Source organism: Ambystoma mexicanum, chromosome 7q (assembly GCF_040938575.1).
Source record: "Ambystoma mexicanum isolate Mex_15411 chromosome 7q, UKY_AmexF1_1, whole genome shotgun sequence".
NCBI classification, from domain to species: domain Eukaryota; kingdom Metazoa; phylum Chordata; class Amphibia; order Caudata; family Ambystomatidae; genus Ambystoma; species Ambystoma mexicanum.
Genome location: NC_090941.1, coordinates 1,012,210,106 through 1,012,222,995, shown reverse-complemented (window position 1 = coordinate 1,012,222,995; position 12,890 = coordinate 1,012,210,106). Strand labels below are relative to the sequence as shown.

At 42.2% G+C, this 12,890-nt stretch overlaps 1 protein-coding gene across 3 annotated transcripts in view; it reads left to right on the top strand.

Moving 5' to 3' along the window:
* The window catches only part of PDE2A (phosphodiesterase 2A), a 2,546,881-nt gene extending 2,536,256 nt beyond the window's left edge, over nucleotides 1-10,625 (top strand). For all 3 annotated transcript variants that reach the window (XM_069640246.1, XM_069640248.1, XM_069640247.1), the window contains one exon: nucleotides 2,469-10,625. In XM_069640246.1, the coding sequence (XP_069496347.1) occupies nucleotides 2,469-2,703 (235 nt within the window). In that variant the 3' untranslated portion in view covers nucleotides 2,704-10,625. The remainder of the gene's footprint in view (nucleotides 1-2,468) is intronic.
* The last annotated feature ends 2,265 nt before the right edge of the window (nucleotides 10,626-12,890 follow it).

Sequence of the window (12,890 nt, the reverse complement as noted above, 5' to 3'; positions counted from 1 at the left end):
TATCCTTGTTATGGTGCATGAGGATGTATGGGTGGCTGTGGGGTAGGGCTCTCGCTGCCTTCAGAGAACAAGGGAAAGGGTGGCACCAGAGTGTTCACACCCCTAAATAAGTACAACCAGCACTTACTAGGGCTTTCTCTTCCACATATTATCCTTAGGGGGCATAGCTCACTAGTTACGCACTCGTCTCTGGCATGTGACTGGCGCGGCGTGCATGTCCCAGCCCTTCATCGTTCCAGAGGACCATAAATTAACTAATACTTACATTGCTTAGAAGTCGGAAGACTATGAAATGCTATATAATAACCTGACATTTGAAGATGTCTGTGGATTACTCTGGAAACCAGACCCTCCTCTTCTAAAATTCTTCGAGGGTCGCAATCCTGCGGAAATGAGGAGCAGGGCTGTCCGAATGTGTATATATGGTTCATGGTTATAAATACTTTAAAGTTAAGATGAGTAATATGAAAAAAGAAATGAGCTCCAAGACTAGTGTGCATTATGTACTTAGTGATGCAAGCATACAATCCTTTTATCACAGATAGATATATAATGAGGGGGAGGGAGAGAGGGAAAGAGGGAGAGAGAGAGAGAGAGAGAGACAGAGAGAGAGAGAGAGAGAGAGAGAGAGAGAGAGAGAGAATATGAATATGTGGTGATTCTTATGTTCCCAAAATTGTCTTAGGTACACTCCCATTGTACTCTTTTAAAATGCCCTCATGAGAGAGGAGAGGGGAATGCTTTACATAAAATCAAACATCAGACTATCCTGTCCACTGGAATGATAATCTGATGTCTAGGTGTTGGTACTGTGCTTTGCACTGCAGGAAACAAATCAACATTCTTATTATTACCACAATATACACTGGAAGTGATCACTAGAAATGGAAAATATAAACATTTTAAAAAAGAGTTAGTTTACCATGACAAAAAAACAAATACAAAGAACAAAGTTGGATAACAGGATACAACCCTTATTTAAATAGCAACGTCTTGATCTTTTTCCTGAATATTGCTGTTGACTCAATATCTCTGAGATCAGGGGGGAATATCATTCCATGATTCTTCTGTAATCTCCAAGGCAATTATTATGTTGTCACATAATGGTGGCCTTTTATTAGTTGGTAGTGTCCCTAAACCTATGCATTTGTTGAAGTATGCACAAGCATTAATAATGCACAAGCATTAATAATGAAGACATTATGTCAAATAACTGCAGTTGTTGACCCTGCACCACCTTTCTCTGGACCTTGAAAAGGTCTGCCAGAACACCATTACCTCTTGCAGAGCCTATTAGCACCCTCCACACCTCTATTGTCCTGACAATGCACACTCAGTGTAATGGTGACATTCCTGCATGACACAGTCCATGACAGTGTATGTCTCCAAATAGCAGTCTTGTCCCCACAAATGGAGATGCCTCTGTCACTGCTACTTTCACCCTATTTCTAACCATAAAATTGTAAAACGAACGTAAAACTACGGTTCAGTCCAAGATGATATATCATGAATGATCGTGCTACTTATGACAAGTCCTGCAGTATCAGCAAGGGCGAGAACTGGTATCGGAGAGAATGAGATGACTCATTGATCATGACTGCTCAATCTGAGAAGTGCTGATATGAGCCGTGTTCGCCAGGGATGTGGCGTGATCTGCTCGCTTTCGCTTTTCATAAGCATCAAGATCATTCATGATATATAATCTTGGATTGAACGGCCGTTTTGCAACGTTTTTCTGGCCCCTTTGATTCACAGACATTAAGACATCAGCCTTGAAGAAGACCTCCTTGGTCGAAACACGTCTCGGCAACCCCAACCTAGGATTATGTCAAAAATTGGACTTTTAGCACTTTTTGCATCATACTGGATGGAATCTACATATCATTTTAGTGGGATTACGCAAGCCCCATTAAGGTTCCTCATGCCTTTTCATACTCAGAATTGGTGTCTAAAGACACAGCTATCACACCCGTTGGCACGCAGCATACCCACAGAAAAGTGAGCTACACCCGAGAATCTAAAACCCAGCGCAGTTGCTGGTGTCCCACCATGTTCCCCCTTTTTCTCTCACTGCACGTTGTTAATAAGTCTACATTTTTTTATGTCTATATTTGCAACCTCTATCTTTTTTTCTTGGTTTAAATTACCTACATTTTCAATGGAAAAAAGTAAAATGTTTCAGATCAAAACTGTTCACAGACTACTCATTAGACCAGAGATGTGCAACTTGCAGCTCTCCAGATGTTTCGACTATGACCCCCATGTCATCTCACTATTTATTATGCTGGGTAGGGCAGATTGGAGTTGGTGTCTAAAAACATCAGGCGAGCCGAATGTTACTATCCCCCCTGCATTAGCTAAAAGTCTTTGTTGTTCAAGATTTGGTAGTAAGACTTGCGCATGATAAGCTGCAACTAGGTCAGTTTCACTCCTCATTTGCCTTTCTCTCTTCTTTTCCTCTCCAACAGGTTGCTCCAAGAACTTTTCCCTAAGTCTGCAGAACTTTACGAGAGGGTGGCGGCCAACAAGGTGCAATGGGCACAAGTCTCACACAAATTTACCATCCGCGGGTTACCCAGCAACAACTCCCTGGACTTCCTGGATGAGGAGTACGACTTGATGCAGGAAGCTGCCGAGGAGACCATCAAGATGAATGGCTGCTTGGACATTAAAGGGCACAGAGGGCGCCTCATGGCAGAATGATGCCAGGGAGAGAGACAATAACAATTTTTAAGGCGTTCATTTTAACCTAGATCAAATTTGAAGGGGTTGATGATTTTGATACAATTGTATTCTATTTTTTCAGGAAGGTCATCACTCCACGCATGTCATATGACACAAAACATTTTTGGGGTATTATTTCTTTTTTTCGGTTTGATCGCTGAATCCTGAGAGCTGATTGGTGGAAAGGTTGAAGGCATTTCAGAATGTGAAATGATTCAATGACATGCCCGAAGGATCTGCGTTGCTGGCCACTGTGGGAAGGAAAGCTTAACAGTAGACTCTTTAGTTGTCAATTATTAAAACAATGGGAATTTACCCACGCCAGAGTCGGTCCTCCCAAAAGTATTTATAATTTCCTGTTCTTCTGAAATGAAAGGACACAGCCAATGCTACTTTACTAGCTCGCCAAGAACATGGCATCCTTCCTGCTGACAACATCCATTGGATTCGCTTTATTGCTGACCACATTTCCGCCACATATTTTCTCATGGGTGTGCAGCAGACACTCCTCTGTGCTGCACAGACAAAGCCACATCTCAGTCAAGGTCTGCAACAAAAACAATTTGTTTGTTCAGTTTTGGGGGGATTTTTCAATCTGCTTGATACATTATATATGGAGGCTAAATTGGGTGTCCTTGGACATCAGCCAAGATCAATTGTTCGATGTGCTCAATAACATGCTAATGCAAGGATGCCAGGTTGGGCTCTACTGCACATAACACCTACGAGACAGAGTGTCAGAGGCACCGATATGCTGCTTTTCTGTGGCCTTCAGGAAGATCTCGGTCATTGAAGTATGTTATCATCAGTGTGCGTTTATGGCTCCCCATCCGCAAGGCAACCCATTTCCATACCAGCCAATTCCTTTACATATTATTGGTTCAGGGTGCTTAAGTACAATTTGTTCACTTGACATTAACCAATACTACAATTTACACAATACATTACTTTGTTAAATGAAATCCCAGGAATAACAAAAGAAAATATTGGGCCGTTGAGGAGTTAATAACTGCACATGGACATCCTACCTATTCTACCATCATGAACTTCCATCTTACAAACCATTAAATTATGCAATTTGTAGTTGTTCTTATTTGTTTTTCCCTGTACACACACCGTATTTTATAATGGACAGTTCCAGAAATTCAAATGAGATGTCCCTCTTCTAGTCCCTGACTCGGAGTGTCTGGGATCGGCCAACTAATATTCAATGAGCAGTCCTTATTAACATCCTCCTTGACCTGAGCGGGGAGGCGTACAGGAAAAATATCTAAATGGAAAGACCTCTTAATGGCTCCCAAAGACCGAAGCTTGCTCTTTTCTGGCAACTTCAACGGTTTATCTGGAAAGAGGAAAGATCATTTATTTTACACTTAACTAAAATAAAAATAAAAAATAACAAAAAAAGATTCATTGTTTCAAACTCAACCAAACACTGATTAATTCTAATCCAATGTTTTATTTTAATCACCAGGAATAAAAATCTTTTTATAATACACACCATACATTATTCTATTTAGCTTTTGATGGACACCAGGCCTGGATAAATCTGTTTAAGACCCCTTGGCTCATGCACTCTGTGTAGATTGTCTGTGCCTGGATGTAGGCGTCTCCTGTAGGGACTCTGCAGAAGATTTCCATCCTTCTGTTTCCCTAATTTACAAGAGCATGTAAACAGAGTATAAGCTGCCAATATCACCAATAGGTGTCCTGCCCTCACAGATTTTGACGCCTTTCAAGAAGCTCTTACAATGTCGCTTCAAAGGACTGTGCTTTCAATGCAGGGATTTCAATAGCTGTCCAATGAAGAGCGCTCTGCAGGTTACCGTGTGAACGGCTTGTCAATCTCAGCAGCACCGCACCAACTCCCTTCTTAACGTACACATACACTTACCTCTACGTTCGAGGCAAGGCATCAGTTCTCATATTTGTTCTCAGCAGCTGTTCCTGAATGTCCATCCTCCAAATGTTAGGTCCAAGCTTAGTCCCAAACTTCAGTTGTCCTGTGTATTCTAGTCTGGGGAAAGAGTCCACCTGTGCATGCTGACGTATTCACCATGGCAGCCGTACAGTGAGTTATTGGGAGTCATGGCATCGCTGAAGGTGAATTAAATGCTACTGGGAGGTGAAGACAGAAGCTGCTGCATGGTCCATATTTGGGGATTATGGGCATTAAGCAGCCGGGTTGCTTGCAGAAGACATTGTTGAGGTGTAACCATTGTGTTAGTCAGTAATGGCCAAAACTGGAGAGAAAACCATGAAAAAGAAAGGGCAATATTGATAGATGTGATGATTGATTAGGGAGATCAAGGGAATCTGGGAAAAGCAAATGTGGCTATAGCTGTACACCTTGGCTGTGACGTCAAGGAACGCAAGCACATTGTGACTTTGAAAGGACTGCACTTCCGTCAAGGCTACCTTGTTCGCACATTACAATGTGGTCTTCTACAGAGGAAATGGTAACAAAGGGATGCGTAACATGACATTATCACCATATTGGGACAGTTCCTTCCGAGTAGCATCAGATATGCACTTCCAGCAGTGCTGCATAGATTCATACTGGAATGAACACTTCTTTTTGGAGATATTGTGAAGAATGGAAGTGGGGTGAGCCCTTATTACATTTGTAAGGTGTCCACTTGAAGAGTATTAGTTCCCCCTAATTTACTAAGCAATACCTACAATCTTTGCTAGATAAAGCTCATTCTGACAATGCAGCTCGTCCTTTTCCTGCCTTGTCTACTGAGAATAAATAAAGGTAAATTAGATAGAATGCATTGGAAGAAAAGGCTATTAACACTTGAAGAAATCTTATCTATCCCGTTTCCCCCTGATAAGCATTGCGGAATATGAAAGCGAGTGGCCTGGTTGTACATGTAATGCCATTCACTAGCCCTGGACATATACATATATGGCTTATTCAGACTTGCAAGGGTTTTAAGCTGACTTCCTAAGAATGTGTGATGAAGTCATGGGGTTAGAAAAGAAACCCACTATAGTATGGCCAGAGGGGAAAATTATGAAACCTAGATCTGAACTCTGAGGATAGGAAATTGGAAGTGAGGAGAAGTGAAGAAAATGGGGCTAGCAGCACCATGGTGCTAAAAGAAGGCACAACATTGATACATTGCAACAAGGATCCTAGAACATTGATCATATGAAAAAGAATTGGGATCAAACCGTTCATGACTGCCTTGTCTTTCAACATCACAGCTTTAAATGGACTCGGAACAGCTCTCCGGACCTTCTGAGAATGGATGTTTCTTGTTCTATCGCTGCCACTAAGCACAAGTATCTTAAGCTAGGTGCTCCTATAATGATGTAGATATATTTGGGGGCAACACTGCAGGATCGAGACGAATCTCAAGTCATCCAAAGCAACGATGGCTTGATGTAGAGATGCGTATAAGTGAGCAAACGTTGCATAAAAGTCTTGGTTCAATGCACCGGGGGAAACAGCCTCGCACTATAATTTAAAGGGCTAAATGGTTACCAAATAATTGCAACTCAATCGGTTTATAGAAGATCCTGTAGGTCGCGTGAGGGGTGCCCACTAATCTCCTCTTTGTACATGGTTAAATTCTGCAGCTGCTTCATCATTCACAAAACAGGCTGTGGGGAGACTGCTTGATCTCATGCCAAGGCCCTTCAATTCTCGCTTTAACTACACCAAGTGCTTTAGAGGAAACGGTGAGCACATCTTACCTCTCATTTCTCCATCTTTCAAAAGACAAATTCCCTGTTACGGTGTTGATGGTTCCATGCAGCGAATTGCCTACAGAGAAGGAAGCAAGGACTACGAAATGTGATTGCTAACTTCTTTTGGATTGGCCGGTCTGACGGTTAATCGCTGAAGGCAGCTGTGGCAATTTCCAAGAGTTGAGAAGATCTAGATCGCTCTGTCATTCTGTGAAGTCAATCTCCTGTCTTCACTGCTCAGCAGCATGCAGCACCTTACAACGCACGCAAAGGCTTCACGGAATGGCCGGGCAAAACATGTGCCAGGAAAGAGCTCAATCGTTGAAATTGGAGACAAATAAAGAAAATGCTCCCAGAATGGCAAATGTCTGTGTGATCCTCCAGCACTAGAAGAATAGAACAATGACATCATAACAGTATTTAAGCTTGTATTGCTGAAGTGCCAGATGTTTTGGGTTTAACCTATTGGTATGGTGCCCTTCTGCAATCTAGATTTCTGCTGTTCTGTATTTTCCACGTGTTCACTTCCAACTAAACAATCTGGATCAAGACACCTAATTCTGTCCCATCCTGGGCTTCTGGGTTCTGGGAGAAATCCGTACACAGGAGCTTCGTGAATATGGTCCATGATTGGAGAACAAAGGCTCCCAGAGGCCATCTTTAAAGCAGGGGCTATCTACCACACAGTGTCTGTGGTTTAGGGTGCCGCTGGCACACTTTCTCCTCAACATTATCACCACTCCACCCTTGGCCAGGCATAACGGCCAGTGAACCCAACAGAGAAAAAGTTGGCCAAGTTCTGCCGTTCACCACTAGTTATCACACTTGCTTTAGTCTTGGTTCAATCGGTGTGGCAGCCCAAGATGTATCGGGGCTCTCACCTGTCACCGGTTTTGGCAAGAATTACATGTCGCACGAAGACACCGGCAATGACTTCAGTGGTTAGCAGGCCCCTGGACATGTTTCGATTCTCAAAATCCAGACCAGGAAGGAGATGATGTCAGATCTTCATTTCATCCAATCGGATTCTTGAGTTTCACTTGCAATGTGAGAAAGAGATCACAAGCATTGAAAGACTGCCAAAAAAATACTCATAGAGGGCTATCTAATTAAAAAATTTATTTTTACGTTTCCGTCTAATATTGTTCACAGTAATTTAAACTGGCAGCAATCCTTCTGGTTGGGCAAGTCCTTCTGTATGTACCAGTGTGCTGGAGATAATAGCAGGTGATGATGAAATGTATAAAAACAGTCTGTGTTTTCTAAATGGGTATATGTAAGCCGCCTGTGACTTGACATGTGGTACTTCCGGGGCCTATGTGTGTAGCTTGCGAGGAAAGGAAGTGTGTCAATTCTGCAGGGACTGTTTTTCCTGATTACATTAAGACTCTTTGCAGTATAGCTCATGCCTCAATTCTAACCGCCTACCTTTAAGCACTAGACATAGAGGAGGGACACAGCAAAACGGTAGTGCTTTGCGGCTCGGGTTGGATCTGTTGACTTTCTTGCTGTAAAAGACCACACCAGCATGCGGCTCTCTTCCCCAGAATAGGGGACATCGCAACTGGACACTTGGTGCCAAAGCCCAAAGCTGGTGACAGAAGAGCGAGGAAGCACCTCCTTTCTGCCCTCTGTCATGAACTAATCAGACCCTGTTTCGTTCACCTGACCGGGGCGTCCACCGACATATCACCTGCAGATTATTGTCCGTCATCGAGTTGTAAACATTTTTTTCCACCTAACAGTGTTGTAAGAGCACCGACTGGCTGAAGGCTCGTATTTTTATCTATATATACAAAGTATATACTTTTATTTTGAATATATATAGCGTGTCGAATGTTGGCGTGTGAGCCTAATTGGAAGCTTTGACATGAACCGCTAAAGGAACCTTGTATTTCTTTGCCTTACCTTTTCTGAGTTGCCTTTAGAGAAATGCTTTGTAAAATATTCTGCAGGGTCCGTGTAGCTACTGCAAGTTGGTCATGTTGGCTAATAGGATGTATGGAAATGACTGCCCGCAATATCTGTGACCATCGAATCTCTCGCAGCGGAAGTGCACATTCTTCTAGACAACGCACTTGCGCTAATTGGACGAAAAAATTTATTTTTTCTTTTGAAAGCATAAATGTATCATAGGGAACTAGACACACCTGTGGATCCACTGGCAAATTGATCAAGACAGAGATCTTAATTCATTGAAATTTTAGCGCGGTACAAAGTGACTTTGCACTGCCAACAAACCCCCTAATTCACAGGGCGGTGCAAAGTGTATTTTTGCAGAGCAAAGTAATTTTGCACTGCAAAAGTATACTTTGCACTGCACTAAATGGGCAGTGCAATGAGTACTTTTGCAGTGCAAGGTGACTTTGCTCTGCAAGAATACACATTGCACTGCTCTCTGAATCAGGGTGTTTGTTGGCAGTACAAAATCACTTTGCACCAGTGAAAAGTCACTTTGCATCGCGCTAAAAGTTCAGTGAATTAGGCCCCGGGTCACTTTCCCGCCCCAAACCTGCATTCTCTGCCAGTTGCCCTTAGTATCCATTCATGAATTGGAATTTCTAGGTGTACTCATTCCAGGTGTACACCTGGAATGAGTACACCTACAGTACACCTATCAGGTAATCATGATAGTCTGTCCTTCTAATTGGGGCCATATCATAACATTCTATTATTGTAGCCGTGTGTTGTGCTGCAGTCCATTGAATCATGGCTAGGTTTGCACAATCAAACACCCGGTTCACACACATACATACTACATACATACACTGTGGTTTTGAGGACACTACAGACGGGGTAAGAATCATTGGTGTTATGCAATATATTCTAGCTCTTAGTGTGAGCCTTGGGGTTGCACCTAATTTTGGCAATTTTCTTAGCTTCGAAGACCTAAGTCTGGAGGGACTATTTTTATTGGGTATTGAGGGGCAACCCACTCGCCTTGGAAGCAAGGCGACGCAGAGCAACACAGGTTCAATCCCCGGGTCCCTGCTTAGAAACCTCTGGGTATTAAGCACGTTATAAATAACCAATCATAATCATAATGATGGGGCCACTTTATCAAATACTGAATGAGTATGACCAGCCTCGCCATTCCTGGTCCGACGCGGTTGGAAGCATGCTGTACATATTTTAGATTTTAGCCAATTAAGATAAAGCAATGGAGACTGGTTTCAACTGGTCAACAGTCGATACTCTAACCAGACTTCAGAGTTTTACTGCAGAATCCAGCAAGATGGCATTGTTATGTGAAGATATTGCATCACAATAACTATTGGCAGCTTTGCAAATGGATTAATCCATTGCAAAGTGTGTCAACTGATGATCATGCCTGGTTCAGGCTGACCAAGTCAACTGTGCACACAGCAACAATCATTTGTGCCATAGTTTCCACTGTTCGTGTTATATAGACCTCTCTAACTGGCATACCAGGTATCATACCCTAAAAACTGTATCACATGGGGTTGATAACTCTGATAATGAAAGGAAGCAAATCTGCTAGAACAGGATATCAAAATCTATGATCCGGATGAACAATCAACCCAAGAATTGGTTGCTTAGACCTCTCTAACTGGCATACCAGGTATTGTATCTCTAAAGACTTTACCATGTGGGGTTTATAACTCTGATAATGAAAGGAAGTAAATCTGCTAGAAGGGGATATAAAAATCTATGATCCGGATCAACAGTCAACCCAAGAATTGGTTGCTTTGACCGCCAGCCCTTGCTTATTCAGGTGTCTTTTTTATGCTTTCAAAAGTGAAATATAATTCCCTCAATTGAGTGCTCCACATGCCATTGAGCTGCTATGCACCCTCAAATACAAGACCCTTGTAAAATCAATTTCGCAAAACCAGCGTGCCAACAATGACTTGACCGTGGTGTAGCTGAGCAGGCACTCGCTGCTGGCCCCACGCCACGGCAAATCCCCCGGATGAAAAAGCTCGCTATGTGGATGTGAAAGAATATTTTGTGGTATGTTCGAGTGTTTTGAATAATAACAGATTTTACTGCTGCTTTGGTCTTCTTTGTAAATACATTTTGTAGATATTGTAAAGCACGTCGGTTACTAGGATTCGATGACCTAGTGGGTGAAATATTTTACAGCTTTACCTGTCAATCTTTACTTGTTTTCTTGGACAGTAAATGTGTGGAGGAGGAAAACGGGGTTTTCTTTTTCTTAATAAATTTCATACACAAAGCTTTGGTCTTCTTGTTTCTTTTCATTTGGCAAAAAATGAAAGAATGTGTCGATCTTGGATATGAACCATTGCGATTGGGCCGGAGGGCACCGTTTGAGTTGCCACAGTGGTAGGCTCAGATGCAAAAAAAAAAAGGGCACGGCACACATCCCAATTTTCCTGGCCAATTGGAACTACTTTAATGACAGTGGAGGTGCATTTAGACGTTTCAACTAGGTATTGACCCAACTTGACTTAAGATGCACGTTGTCCTACTAATGTTGCCAAATACGCACCCATAATACTGCAGATAGTTGAAACAATTGTGCCTTTGATGAAAGAACTGTGAATTTGTGCACACGTTTAGACCACACCCTAATGAACATTTTTGGCTATGAGGTGAAAGGGATCAAGAGTAAGACTCGGACAAAGTGGCATGTTAAGTATTGGTTAGAGACTTTTATTTTCAAAATAATAAGCAGGTTGGGGGAACTTGTATCTATCCCTAGGGGGGTTCCCTGCCTCGGCAAAAATATGGAATGTCTGTGTCAGGATGTGAACAAAGAGATGGCCCCTCGTCCTGTGTCTAAACCCTAAACTTACCCTTACGCTCTAAACTCAATATAATGTGCACCAGGGAATTCACACAAGCTATCACTCATAGCTTTTGTTCCAAGTTACAAGACACAAAGAGGTTTAATGTGTGAAAAGGAAAAGAATAACAAAGTTCCGCCAGGAACAGGGTTTTCCCCTTCCCCTAGATTTCTTCTGGAAATCAAAAGTCACTCAATCGTGGTTCACATTCACTTTCTCAAACTATGTATTTCCATTGGGTTAAAAGGTTTCCTCTTGAAACTCCTGGTATACTCCCTTACCAGGATATTTATGACGTTCTCATTTATCCTGCAAAAAGGGGTATGCTTCTTCCCTTAAATACTTGTTTACAATTGTACATTTCCAAATTTACTTTGCTCTCTACTCATGGAGTACTCCCCTGCCAGGATGTTGCTATGTCGCACAGTTCAAGTCTGCTTTCTAGCTCACTCCTGGTTTACTCTCCTTGCAGGAATTCACTTACTCCTGTGTGCGTGAGTCTAGCCTCACTGTTTGCCTGCTTCACCAACCTGCCAGGGCTTTTGCCCTCTATAATGATTTTTGTTATCCACAATATTATATGTGTCCAATACTGGGTGTGTGGTGCCTGTAAAGAAGCAGCTAAAGGGTATGTTTCTAGAGCTGAACTTATGTCTATTCCCTCTGCTCCCTGGGAAAGAGTAGGTGTGGATATTATTGGTCCTGTGAGGTCTCATGGAGTCTATACATTTGGTATAGTACTAGTTGATATGTTGTCTCACTGGGTGGATTTGTGGTGGGTTCAAAATGTGTGTGCGAGGGACGTGATTGCATTTTTGTATAATATATTTAAGAGTCAAGGCTATCCCACTTCCATTATCACTGATAATGGAGTCCAGTTAATGGCAGATGAGATGAAAGAGTATTTTAGAACCAATGGCATTGAACATAAGACAAGTTCCATTTACCGTATCGAAACCGAACAGTATAAGGGTGGCTAGCTCTGAAGGCGGGGTTTGGAAGAAGGCTGCGGAGGACAGTGTGGTAGCATACAAGTTCACACCCCATGTTACAACTGGTATCTCTCCTTTTGAAATGTTAAGAGGAAGGAAGCAAAACACAAGAATATGCCCAGGTTGGTTAGGTAGGGCGTTTCAGAGGAATATTGATTTAGATAATGTCAAAGAGAGGATAACTGCTAGACAATTGAGCTACATTTGATTTGAGGAAAGCAACTAAGCAGTGTGTTGTTAAAGAAGGGGAGTGAGTGCGCATAAAACGCCCTGATGATAGAATAAAAGGGGGTTTGAGATGGAGGGTTATTAAGAATTTACATGGCGCTGTGATGGTGTCTGATGGGCGAGTGTGGAATAGGAATAGGGTATATAAAGTCAACAAAGAGTTAAGGAGTAGGAGATGGTGAGTGATTCAATAAGGAGTAAGCCATCTGGTGTGAGTAAGTAATCTTGTGTGTTGCACAAGACTGATCATTTCAAGTGTTTCATTAAGAGGGTGGTCCCCAGTAAGAAGTGTGCAAGACCATCCTATTTAAAAGATGATGTGGAATGAAAAACGGTATCTTTATCTGCATGCTCAGATGAGCTCTCATGAAGTATCTCACAGTATTCATGACTGGTAGTTGTTTACCATCTGTGCACCACTGCAGTTATTCGGTTCCAATATAATGTTCTTAAATATGTTTTTGCATTTTAG